General features: G+C 36.1%; 2 protein-coding genes across 2 annotated transcripts; one reads left to right on the top strand and one right to left on the bottom strand.

The window, feature by feature from the left end:
- The first annotated feature begins 864 nt into the window (after positions 1–864).
- On the top strand, positions 865–4,260 carry LOC145610238 (ras-related protein Rab7A). Its single transcript, XM_081665535.1, has 7 exons — positions 865–1,023; positions 1,141–1,167; positions 1,406–1,505; positions 2,819–2,965; positions 3,051–3,131; positions 3,380–3,525; positions 3,910–4,260. Exons 1-7 carry the CDS (start codon positions 971–973, stop codon positions 3,977–3,979), a joined length of 624 nt encoding a protein of 207 aa, XP_081521661.1. The 5' UTR covers positions 865–970; the 3' UTR covers positions 3,980–4,260.
- A 369-nt stretch (positions 4,261–4,629) lies between these two features.
- On the bottom strand, positions 4,630–12,244 carry LOC145610399 (subtilisin-like protease SBT6.1). The gene is made up of 10 exons (XM_081665743.1): positions 11,543–12,244; positions 10,796–10,924; positions 10,503–10,655; positions 9,230–9,346; positions 8,172–8,356; positions 7,716–7,979; positions 6,525–7,593; positions 5,311–5,808; positions 5,165–5,225; positions 4,630–4,914 (listed from the first exon to the last, which is right to left on the bottom strand). Exons 1-10 carry the CDS (start codon positions 12,092–12,094, stop codon positions 4,823–4,825), a joined length of 3,120 nt encoding a protein of 1,039 aa, XP_081521869.1. The 5' UTR covers positions 12,095–12,244; the 3' UTR covers positions 4,630–4,822.
- Between the last annotated feature and the right edge of the window lie 690 nt (positions 12,245–12,934).

Genomic DNA, 12,934 nt, shown 5'->3' with positions numbered 1-12,934 from the left:
GTTGGGTCAAATCATGTCTCATGTTAAACTAGGATCAAGTTTTGTCGGGACAATCTAGCCTCATATCAGGTTCAAGTTTAGGTCGGGTCAATTTCAGTTGAGTTTATTCTAGGTCGTTCACCTTTTCGGATATATGTTGGGTACTTGGGTTTTACTCGAGCCAAATTCAGATCGGATTCAATCTCAGGTTCGGGTTGTGTGTGAGTCAGATTTGAGTGGGTTAATAGATGATACATTCGGGTTCGAGTTAGTGTTGAGTTGGGTTTTGATTCAAGTTCAATTCCAATAAATATCGATATGCTCAAGTTGAACCTATATAATTATGCCTTCTATAATTTGATCAGCATTATCAAGATTTTCTTAAACCTGTATATGAGTAATAGAGAACAAAAGGTATACAAGCTGAATCCGATTGTGGGTTTACAGATTTGTACCAGTATATAAGTTGAACAAAAGGCATATAAATTTTATTAAATCTTCCATGACTCGGATACATGTTCTAATTGGGTCGGGTGCTAGTTCGGGTTCAGATTGTTGTTGGGTCGGATTAAATCGGTTGACGATTACAACAGGTTCGGGTTTAGGTCAAAAATTATTGGATCAAATCGGTTCGGTTAACATATGGTCAGGTTCAGGTCGGGTTAGAAGTCACTAGTTTCACCCCATTGTCCGGGTACAGATTGGGTTCAGATCATTGCCGGTTTAGGTTAAGTTCTCGGGTCGGATCAGTTTTTGACAGCTTTACTTTTTCCTCACCTTAAAAAATAAAAAAAAATAAAAAAAAAGACTGGTCGCTAAGTAGCAAAATTACAGCTGCAAATTGCAATAGTTCCTGTAACAAGACAACGAATCCCTTAGCTTGCATATTCCTTTTCTTCGTCTACTTCTTCTTCTTCCTCAATTCCCCCTTTTTTTCTCTCTCCTCCTTTCCAACAGAAATCAAAAAGGGGTTCACTCAAATCCAAGGTCAATGGCATCGCGTCGTCGAAAGCTCCTCAAAATCATCATCCTTGGTGATAGCGGGTAATTTTAATTTTATTTCTCTCTCCTTGTTATTTAATTACTTTTGGAATTTGATGAATTTTGATGGGTTGATTTTAAATTTTTAATCTTTTTGAATATTTGATGATGATTTTACAGAGTTGGGAAGACTTCACTTATGAATCAGTATCCTTTGAATTGAATTATGATTTTCTCTATAATTTTGACCAATTTTTGGTATTTTTTTGTGCCATTTTTTGCTAATTCTAGTTATTACTCTTTTTAATTTAATTTTATTGCATGCCCCATCCTCTAAATTTAATGCTGACATTTCTTAATCAATTTTAAAGTGTTTTCAATCTATTTAATATGGAGTAATTGGAATTAGAAATTTGGGGTTTCGCCTTAATTTGATAAAATTCAGATTTGTTAATAAGAAGTTCAGTAATCAGTATAAAGCAACAATTGGAGCTGATTTCTTGACTAAAGAACTTCAATTTGAAGATAGGCTTTTCACATTGCAGGTATGATCATGTTTATGACTCGTCCTTTTCCCGGTTTGCATTCATAATTTACATCTATTTTGCAAATGAATTTGCCTTTAATTGCTGTGGTATGTTAAATGCATGTTTAGTGTTGAGATCCTTAAGAATTTGGGAATATGTTTAGATTCTAATTTTGAAGAAGTGTAATTGTATGAAGCTGGAACCTTTATAATCTGCTCCTCACTTGCCTGAGCTTTGTAGATTATGTCAAATTTTAGGGATACATGGTGCATGTTTCAAAGCGCGGGGGTACCTTGTGCATTTTTTGGAACCTTTTCTTCCGAAATAAAAAAAATAAAATAAGATAGAGGAAGTTTTCTTGCCTTCAATTCAGAGTGCAAGGATGATAAGTTAGTGCAGCTTGTATATTGATGTATGAGCATGTCTGCCTTCATTGGCATGAAGAAGTTGGGACTTAGGATATCCCAAAATCATGTTATGTGTTCGATTCTACAGAAATCTGAAAACATTTTGAAGGATGTGGTCTTTATGTTGTCATCCTTCTTTCATTTCTGTCTCATGGACCTAGAGTAGACACTTGTTCTAACCCCACTCATACGGTGATGGAAACAAGTTTCTGCATCCCTCATAACCATTGTGTTGGGTTTTTATGAAAAGATTAAGTGGGAATGATTGGTCGTGGGAGCTTTGCTTCTCCTTCTGTTCTTCATTTATATATATTATTTATTGTGCTTACTAAGTTTCACCCATCAAATGTAGCTTTATAGCTGTGCAGAAACCTCCTTTTAGATCATTTAGATATTTAAAACAAGAGATTCTCTCATATGCTAGTTCGTCTAGGGATTGATCCAATGATCCTTTTCTTATCATATTGGTGAATTGTGATCACTTTGTTCTATCTATGGCATTGAGCAAGATAAAAATGACCTTACTCTGTCACCCTGTATCCATGGATTGAATGTACTAAAGGGGTTTAGAGCTATGATTTGCATATTAATGATGCAGCTTCTGCTAAATAGGATGAGATAATGAAATTTAACCTAAAAAAAGTTGGCGGGAGAGACTTTGTTGTTGGTATATCTTTTCATACACATAACGCCATAGCGGTAGCTTACCTACCAGCGAGCTTGTGATGTACCCTCTGTAAAACAAAGAACATATGGAAAATGGTAGAGAAAGATGGTCTAAAATGTTGTAATTCATGTGTATCCTGTGTATCCATCTCATCATAGTCTGCTTGCAACAGCTATTTGCTTGTTGTCTGTTCTATACTGAAAATTTTGTCCTGCAATATTCTAAACTAAGGTGAATGTTGTTTGGCGGAATTGCAGATTTGGGATACAGCTGGACAGGAAAGGTTTCAGAGTCTAGGTGTTGCTTTTTACCGTGGTGCAGATTGTTGTGTTCTTACTTATGATGTTAATGTCACAAAGTCTTTTGAGAACCTCAATCGGTGGAGGGAAGAGTTTTTATTACAGGTAAGTGTTCTTTCAAGTTTGTCCTAATTACTTGAACACTTCAAGGGAGGCAACTACACTGAGTTTTACTCTTTTTGTGTGATAGGCAAGCCCAAGTGATCCAGATAACTTCCCATTTATTTTGCTGGGGAACAAGATAGATGTTGATGGTGGAAGCGGCAGAGTGGTAAATTTTCTTAAATCTTAAAAATAAATGGCTTTTCTTTAATTTGAGATTTTGGACATTATAATTAATCATTTCCTATGATGATAATGTACATCAAGTTGAACTAGTCTAAAGTCTTTGGGTCAATGTAAAAGGAGTTAATACTTAACTCTTGTATGCTGTTCCTACCCTTTTTTTTGGTCAAAAATAAATTGCCGTCTTCATTGCCAGTAATCATATGAGCTCATGTATATCTCCAAATAAAACAGGTCTCAGAAAAGAAGGCAAAAGCTTGGTGCATGAGCAAGGGGAATATTCCTTATTTCGAAACCTCAGCCAAAGATGGTACAAATGTTGAAGAGGCTTTCATGTGCATAGCTAAAAATGCCATAAAGAATGAACCTGAAGAAGAAATGTGAGTTTCCATTAAATGATTATCCTTTTGGCTTGTATTGTCTGATTATGTTTGAGCACTGAAACGGACCACTCCCTTCAACCCTATATGGATTTCTTTTATGGGTGTCCTTGAAAGAATGCTCCATTTCCTTGATAGCCATGTGACCCCATCTACTTGCTCTTATCAATGGTATATGGTTCCGCTAATTTACCTTTTTATCAGCTCCACCAAACCAAACCATGTAAAATGTATTTGGGGCATATATTTATCAACGGAGGGAGCATTTATTCAGTTCCATACTCCATTTTGATGAACCCTTGATTAATTTATTTCTTTCCATCGTTACTTCTATATATTACTTAGAAGGGATTCTAATTGTTTGATCTATTAATTATGTTATAGGTATGTTCCCGACACCATTGATATGACGAACAGAGCACAATCTCAAAGTTCTTCAGCCTGTGAATGTTAAGAATATGTTGCCGTGTAAAAGAACTGCCTTAAATCCTGAATTGTTCCATTGTTTTACAATATTGACAAGTTTGTCTGTGAATGTACACACATCATAATGGAGAATCAAGGAGAAATTATCAACCTGTACTTGTTTTCTCATTATTATTAATAATTCTTTGTCGTTTGATGTTGACTGTGGAGATATATCCTGGTTGCATTGGGATCATATTTATGTTCACACCAAAGTTATTCCAACTGCAAACAATGGCAAAGTTTTGATCTAGGGTCTTAATTTTTCTACTCTGTATTATATAATTGAACAGGGTCTCCTTAATCCGCTTGCTTCCCTTGATTTTTGGCAAGGCATGAAGAGGTTTATTGCAAATAGTTTCTAGTTATACTACGAGTACTACTTACTCACCTATTCAAAATCTATACTCCTTGAATCAATGTAGCCTGCACGGCTGTGCACACCATATACGTATTACATTGATATCTGGCGAAATCGAGTAACTGTATACAAATTTAACTAGTTGGTGACAATTACAGTTGGACAAAAAGTAAACTCGCGTGATTTTTAGAGAGCCTACAATATACGATGTACCATAAGTTGAATCTTTATACGTGACTGCAGATACTGTGTTAACTACTTAACTACCAACATTACAGTAACAGTACAAAGATCTTTTTACTTGTGTAATTTTTGGAGCCTACAATGTATTAAAGTTGGATCTACCCAAAAGCTATAAGAGTAAGAAAAAGACTAATCTAAATTTCAGTTTCAAATACAGATCCTAAAAACTAATTCTGCTTCAATCTTAAGAACTACAATCTTTGCTACAAAACTTTTCCGCCAATTATATTACACATTTGGATATCTACCAGAGCCTGAACCTTTCCTCCGTCGCCGCCGCTTTTGTCGGATTCGCCAAAAGCTCAAAAAGAGCAAGAATCCTACCAAAAACACATAATTATAAGATGCCCACAGGTTGTAAGAAAATTTAGGGTTGAAAACTAGATATGCGAGATTCGATCAGATGTAAAAAGCTCGAACATGTTGAATACTGGATGAGACCACAACCATATGGAAACATAATTAAATAAAGTTGGAAGGAGATTAGGTAGCAAAATAGGGATAATGTTTTCATAGATGAAAAAAATAATCATGATATAAAAGAAATTTCATCAAGAATACAATACTAACCAGAAGTGGCAATTATTGCAGGTACAAGCCAATGACTAGCAACCAGCACAGGCATGTCAAGCTGTATGAATTATCAAAAAAATCATGTATGAGGTACTAAATAGCTTATTTAACAGCAAATTATACGTGCAGCATCAGTTCCTTACCTCATCCGTGTAAAAGAGGCCAAAATACTTGTTACTTAAAGAATCGCCAGTTTTCTGGGGAACTATACGGTGAACTTTCAGACCTGAGCCCTCAAAACTAGAATTTGAACTTCTGCCCATATCAATAGCATGGTAACCAGGAAGTATTCTGTTTCTTCCCCTAACTTGCATATTATAACCTTTAGTTCCTACCGCTTCAAACCTGGAGTCAGTCCGGCACATCAATTCCTTCGCCATGACAGCGGAATAGGCTGAGAAATTCACGTCAGTCCTTCGTGATGGCAACTGCTTATCATCTATATACAAGGATGCATCCTGTCTAACAGAATCTGAGAAAAGAATTGGATCCCTGATATTACTACTGGTGAACTCTACTATTTTTTTAAGCAGCCAAAAGCAATTAGTAACCATATGGCTACTGTCAAGACAGTTTGAATCTCCATAAACTGATATCCGGCCTTCACCAGCCTCCAGAAAACCAAGAATAGGTGAATTTTCCTACAAGAATCAAGATAAAGAAGTAAGCAAGATAGACCTACCTGACATGTCAAAGGAGTTTAAACCATTAGCAAGTGATCCCAGTCAACCAGCCAGCAAACGAGAAAATCATCCCACTCACCAAAATGGGGAAATTATTAAAGGATTGTTCCATTTAGGCATTTCCATATATACACACTTTTTTTTTTTTTCTCTTTGAAAAAAAAAGACTAAAAGGTCAATGTTAAATTTTGAATGCTAAAGAATGTGGGCACTGAGCAGTCTTTCCCAACCCCTGATCCATTGGCAAAATAAAAAACTGCTCCAATAAATAAAAATGAGCAATAAACATATAAGCATATACTCCCTCCGTCCCCTTTTGATAGTCCCTTATGGGCAAATTTTAGTCCCAAAATGTTCACCCCATTTGCTTTTTCCAACAACCATTAATATTAATTTTTTACCAAGAATTATGCAAATTTAAATTTCCCATGTAAATTTTGTTTTCCCATGTATTTATTAATTTTTCTCTCTACTTTTTTGCATATTCAATGTCAATTTACTTTTTCAATGTAATTTTATTATTCTTATTTATGTTTATTTATTCCCGTGAAAAATGCTCATAAGGGACTATTCAAAAGGGGACGGAGGTAGTATTATTAACTCTAGTGGTTTCCCAAAAAAAAAAAAAAAAACAACTCTAGTTGAATGATGATAAAAGATAGGATACCAATTACCTTCATCAGACTGGATGATAGCACATTCTGAGTAGCTGCCCCATCTGACCTATCTATGAAAGGAAAACTGTGAACATATCCACCAGCTGGAAACCTTAGTATGTTGGTTCCTGATGCATATCGACTTTGTTCACCATTAATCGAAAAATCACCATTAAGTATCTTATCACCAAATGCAATCCCAAATGGGGCCAAAAGGTCATTCAGTGCAGGAACATTTGCACCACCAGTAACAGGGGTCCACCAGCTCCTAGTATTATCATCAAAAAATCTCATTTTAACCATTGTTTCAACATTATACCACTCAGCAAACACAGCCAATCCCAATCCAGTGTTCAGAATATCTTCCCTCAACTTAATTATCTCTTCTTCAAAATATTCATCTTCAAGATCAACAAGCAGGAGGGTCCCATACTGGCGAGCATCAAAACATGTAAGTGGAGAACCAAGGGTCTCAACATAGTATCCGGCATCACTCAACATGTTGAACATAGTATGGAAATTTGTGTGGGGGTGATCCCCATGCCAATCTAGGATATCATTGCGGACATCCAACGAATCTCTAGGTATATAACCAGGTGGGTATTTGATGTTGTGAAACTGATCCCACAGGATCCTTTTGGATCTTGCAGGAGTTGGAACAACTTTCAATCTCAACCTGAGAACACATATGCTAGTTCGTACTTCTTTCTCACCTTGAACAGGTGGACTTCGGATCTTAACAGTCACATTACCTTCAATCACTCCGTGAAACTGTGCACCTTCTTCCTTAATCTGTACATGGAGTGCCAAATAGCCAGTCCATGGCCATACAACCTCTGAATATGTAAAATGGATGCTAAGCAGATTGCCTTCCTCGTTAAATGGATGCCAGTTTGGTGACTCATAAACATAGCCAATCACACCCATACCATTCAGAATAGTAGCATTAAAGATAACAGGCATAGCACCAGCATAGAGAGGTTGACGACAAAAAGGCCATGAATAAGGGCAATCCATAAAGTCCAGCACACTAGGAAAGATACTCGCCCGTGGTTTGTAATTCTTTAAGATTTCATATGATTCTAACCTGACACCATAATCAGAAAATGATTGCAATTGTACAAAGCAAAGAGTCAGCATTTGTGAAAACAGAGTTAGTGTATTTGTTAGACCATAAATTGAGTAGTATGCACAAATTAAGTAACTCACAGGTCAACTCTCCCAGCACCTTGTTCATACATATTAGGACCAGAGAGCCTCGCAGCTCCTTCAACCAGTGCTTGCTTCATGCTTGCAGGATTCAGGGTGCGTTTTCTGTTGCTCTCTGGAATGATACTGACTAGCAAGCACACCACTCCAGCCACCACGGGACTTGCAACACTTGTGCCTGACAAAGTTTTGCAACCTGTACTGATTTTTGATCCCAAAATGTCACGTCCATAAGCGACAACATCTGGCTTCACACGGCCATATCTGAGCAAAAAAGTTCATAGATAAATCCATAATTCAATATAGAATATCAAATACACTGTATGCACAATTTGCTGAAAAGATGACTAAGGTCTTTTCCATTGCTATTAACTAAATAGATGCATTAGCTAAAGATTACATAGATGTACTTATATTATAAGCAAAAAGTTATTCAGAAATCAATAAAACTATTACCCATGTGGAATCTCCCATGTGCTCATGCCACGTGAAGAAAATGAAGCAATGTGATCAGTATAGTCTATACCACCAACTCCAATGACATCACTTTGATCAGCTGGGTTGTTCAGTGTACCATAGAGTGGTCCGTCATTTCCGATTGCAGACACCATGATTATGTTGTTAGCTGTTAGTTCCCAAACCTAAACAATATGAAAAAGTTTCCAAAGCCTCAGTTATCTTGCAACAGTATACAAGAACCACTTAAATTAGCATCAAAACATGTATGAAGGTTTACAGGAAACATTCATCAAAGCTAAATACTATAAGAAATTAAATAATACATTCATTCTCAGGTTCTTCCCTTTCCCCACCCACCCCCATTCCTTCACTTGTGAACTTTACCCATAGTTGAATATATATGTTATAAAATTAATCAACCAAATCAACATTCATGGACCTTAAGGAATATATAACATTTTCAGGCGAGTAAGCAATAAGAAGCCTTACGATCACTATACAACATTACAACAGACAGGAAGCTTTTTAAAGGGAAGCCTTATGATCACTATACAACAGACAGGAAGCCTACTTTCCAGCATTACTACAAGACTATCAATTGTTTCTGCCATAGAGATGTTATCAACAATTCTAGTGCAACCAAAAAGATATCACAACCAATAGTCGCACTGGAAAGGGTTATTAGGCATCATGTAAAAGAACTAAATCATATATACCACCACTTATCCATCTTAAGATGCTAATATGCTATAAGGTACTTAAATTAGATTCAGACACCTTAAATAACAAGGGCAAATAGAAGGTTGATCAAGTAAAAAGAAATAATGGTGTATCAGATCAATTTGCCAATTGTGAAAGCTGAAAGGAAATGGATTTTTTCATGTAAGAGACAACGTAAGAAATAAAATATAGAACACTAAAAATGGAAGGTGAAAACCTAAAACACTTGGTAATACCACCCCAACTCCACCCAAAAATGACAACTTATATACAAGATTTTGACACTGTAAAAGAATACCACAATTTATGTGAAAAAAACCCATCAACCAACATACCTTCTCCACAAATGGAAGGTCCAAGTGATCAGGACCACCAATACTCAGATTTAGCACATCCATATTAGTTGCAATGGCATAGTTGAATGCATCAAGGAACCATGATGTGTATGACACCTGCAATAAGCTGAATAAAAGATTATCACAAAATTGCTGGTAGTATGCTACTTAAAGTGCATATTCAAGAGGGAGTAAATAGAAAAAGAGAGATGTAATTAGTACGATTTGAATAAAGATCCATCTTTAGTCAGCTTATTATCAATTGACTCAATAAAATATGTTGCCAATGCAGAGAATCAATCCAGGCCCCCAAACCCCCAACAATATGCAAGAAGGAAGAAAGTGGGAATGGGAAAAGAAGTCTTCAGAGTTTCTGACAAGGGAAATTATGGAAACAAGAAAGAAAATAGTTACAACTTTAGAGTAGTGAGGAAACCACACTAGTATTGGTAGCAATTTAAGGAACAGAGGAATGTACGCAGAGAGTAGGGAGGGAATGTTCAAAAAAGTGGTAATTGATTTGTAGAAATGGCGAGTGTCAACTTCTTGAGAGTTGGTTAGCTTTTACACCTGATTATGGCTACATACATTCATACTTTACCCATCTTCCTGAATCGGTTGCATTTTCCCTCTTATTCATCTTCCTATTTTCTATGTTCTGTGTTCATGTGATTATGGCTAAGGATCAGTATTCTTAAAAGCCATATCGAATAAAAACTTTCCTCTCATCCACAGAAACTTCATATCTAGCTAAAAACCAATCAAAGATTCAAGACTCGGTATTTATGCTCCGCTCCCATGTAATCTCACAGGGCTATACCAACTCCTTCTTTACAAGGGCAAAGGACTAGGAAGAGTCAAGTAAAAAAATTCTGGAATTCTCTAAAAGGAAAAATTCCAGTTCACTAAACTAAGAAATGTCACTGTAAAAGATGACCAAATTTGTTGGTTGATATAGCTTATTCTCTTTATACATATTACGACAAATCTAAAATATTACTTTTTTAGAGCTCTTTCAGTCACCACAGCCAAGCACAGTGTAACTTTTACCCTAATTGAAGCTGATGATGAAATGATCCATTCAATGAGAAAGCACAAGCATCACAGCACCTCTTAAGTTTTACCATTGAATAAATATACTTTGTATAAGGAAGAAATCCAAGAACAAGAGAACAGTATAATGTACGAACTATATAGGTTAAAAAGGAGGCATGCAAGTCTAGCATTAGTAGTATTATCAATTTTTTCTCTCCTGTAGCAAAACATGGATTACCTGTGCATCAGTAAATACACGAAAAGCATAAATTTCAGTATCTGGAGCAAATCCAGCGCATTCTGATTCCTGGCCAGCTATAACTCCAGCAACAAATGTCCCGTGTCCAAGATTGTCATTTAGCGTGTTTTCGTTTGTCCAGTTAGTCCGCTCCTGCAAACCACTCATAACATCAGACTACTTATTTACAATATTCAGTATCAAATTTCACTCTTTAGGTCATAATGATATCACCTTCATCTCTAAAATTACATTTTATAGCAACAATCCATCTACTTAGGAATATAGTATACCTTAATATTGCGAAAATGAGGGTGATTTGCCCTAATTCCAGTATCAAAGATTGCCATTTTTACTTTAGCACCTGTGTAGCCCTTGGCCCATAAAACATCAGCACCAAAAAGAGAAGTTACTTGCGAACTCTGCATCAAATAGAGAACAAAAATAATAAGCAACCAAATCACAAATACAATGCACACAATCTCCAAGTTTAAATCTTATACCAAAAGACATTTAGTTCTTTCACAGGGACAAATAACAGCTCAAGATTTCTATGGCTTTGCTTAAGAAAAGAACACAAACTGCCAATATTGGTTTCCAACAAATATTCAAATCAACCAATATCTCAAATTCTCAACACATTTCTCAAGTTATCCATGACACACTGACATAAACTCAATTGACACATTTCCAAATATCGGAGTATATGGATATAATTTGTCCATATATTCCCATTGATTTCAAAAACTTTCATAATCGAACCACTCAAGTTCAATGCCAGTCCTAATCAGAAAACTTCCATTATATATACTCTCACCAGCTCAGTAAAATTCCATAAGTTCTGAAAAACTCACAATTATCAAAATCAAAGTAAGATGTCGATACATATAATTCGAGTTCATATTAATACCATCAATCCATCATTGATAAAATTATCCATCAACATTCACATACTAGATAATTTCAATATGCCAATTGATAAAGAATACAGAATTCCTAATCAATCGAAAACAATTACAAACTTATTATCATCATCTAACCTTTTCGAGAAGATTCCGGCGCCTCCAATTGATCGTCTGGTTGCTGAGCGAGCTCCAGTGACCTCCAACACCTTCTTCCTCAGCCTCAAAGGACATTTTGGTAAATATCTTCCCAGGCCGCTTCTTCACATCGCAAAAAACACTCTCTCTCTCCAACTTCTCCTCCTCAAGCAAGCTCCTCGAGTAGCTAAAATCCACTGACACATCCTTCACCCTATTCAAACCCTCAATTTCTCCGATCACCGCCATTTCCAACGATTCTTCAATCGAAACAACGCCGAAATCAGTCGGAAACTTCGCCGCAGGATTCCGACGCTCGATCCAATCCCAGCCGTCGGATTTGATACTACGACGGAGGTAACTTCGGTGAACATCGGCGTCCTTGTAATTGAAGAATCGGACGATGTAGTTTCTTCGCGAATTTGAGGAATCCGGCTTAGGACGGTGAATTAGGGTTAGGGTTCCGTCATCGAGAAAGGGGGAATGAAGAGAAGAGGAGAAGAGGATGAGGAGAGAGAATAGGAAAGAGGCGGAGCTTTGAGGTTTGATCATGGCGGATTTGGAGATGGAGAATTGTGCTGCTATGGAGGATTTATTTGGCGGGAAAATTCCACCATTGAAGAGAGAGAAATGAAAGGAGGAAGAGATAAAGAAAGATGAGATCTTTACTTTGATCAGTCGAACTAAGCAGCAAAGATTGTGTTCAACCTTCACCGGTTAAACAAGACAACCAATGGCAAATAGACACGAGCCCACAGTATAGTAATATACTCAAGTATACGTATACCGTATAGCGTATTCCTTTGGTCCCTAATTTTTTTTTTTTTTTTCCAATTGCATTCGTTTCATAGAACGGAGTATATTTTATTAATATTAAGATTTTATAAATTTTACATCTTGTAAATTCAGTGCTCTATTAGATTTTTTCGCGGCAAAAAAAAAAAAAAAAAAAAAAACTAATGACACGAATATCGATATATTTTATGACTTGCAAACGAAGCGATTACGTTATTTCTTGCATATTTCGAGCTCAATTTGAATCTTGAAGACCTAAGATGACCCCAAAATCTTAACTGAACATTTTTCGACATGCAAAACAAGAAAAAAATAACGGCTTTAAAGGTTTTGGGATCTAAACCTTTATTTATATGTTTTGAGGAAACCTGAGAGTTATCAATATTATGATCTAAGAGCGAGGGATCCTTTAAATTGTGAATTTATTTGTCCGAATTCTATCCATTCTTTTCAGATTAACCTTCCGTTAAATCTAAAGGAATTAAAAATTATTTTGATTTTCGTGCCAAAATATAGTCTTTAAAGGTTTTGGATCATTTTAGCCTTAAAAGATCCAATTTGAGGTTAAAATTGACAAAATAAAATCATCGAAAATGT

The sequence above is a fragment of the Chenopodium album genome, chromosome 24 (assembly GCF_948465745.1).
Source record: "Chenopodium album chromosome 24, dcCheAlbu1.1, whole genome shotgun sequence".
Classification (NCBI taxonomy): domain Eukaryota; kingdom Viridiplantae; phylum Streptophyta; class Magnoliopsida; order Caryophyllales; family Amaranthaceae; genus Chenopodium; species Chenopodium album.
The sequence above is the reverse complement of the archived record's forward strand: the minus strand, read 5'-3'. Positions and strand labels throughout refer to the sequence as shown.

What these genes read in the sequence shown, in the direction of transcription:
- LOC145610238 (XM_081665535.1), top strand. Translation starts at nt 971, where the DNA reads ATGGCATCGCGTCGTCGAAAGCTCCTCAAAATCATCATCCTTGGTGAT. An exon ending in GGGAAGAGTTTTTATTACAG is followed by an intron (nt 2,966 to 3,050) that starts GTAAGTGTTCTT and finishes TTTGTGTGATAG; the next exon opens with GCAAGCCCAAGTGATCCAGA. An exon ending in ATGGTGGAAGCGGCAGAGTG is followed by an intron (nt 3,132 to 3,379) that starts GTAAATTTTCTT and finishes CAAATAAAACAG; the next exon opens with GTCTCAGAAAAGAAGGCAAA.
- LOC145610399 (XM_081665743.1), bottom strand. Translation starts at nt 12,094, where the DNA reads ATGATCAAACCTCAAAGCTCCGCCTCTTTCCTATTCTCTCTCCTCATC. An exon ending in GCCGGAATCTTCTCGAAAAG is followed by an intron (nt 10,925 to 11,542) that starts GTTAGATGATGA and finishes TATTTGATGCAG; the next exon opens with AGTTCGCAAGTAACTTCTCT. An exon ending in GGTGCTGGGAGAGTTGACCT is followed by an intron (nt 7,594 to 7,715) that starts GTGAGTTACTTA and finishes TTATGGTGTCAG; the next exon opens with GTTAGAATCATATGAAATCT.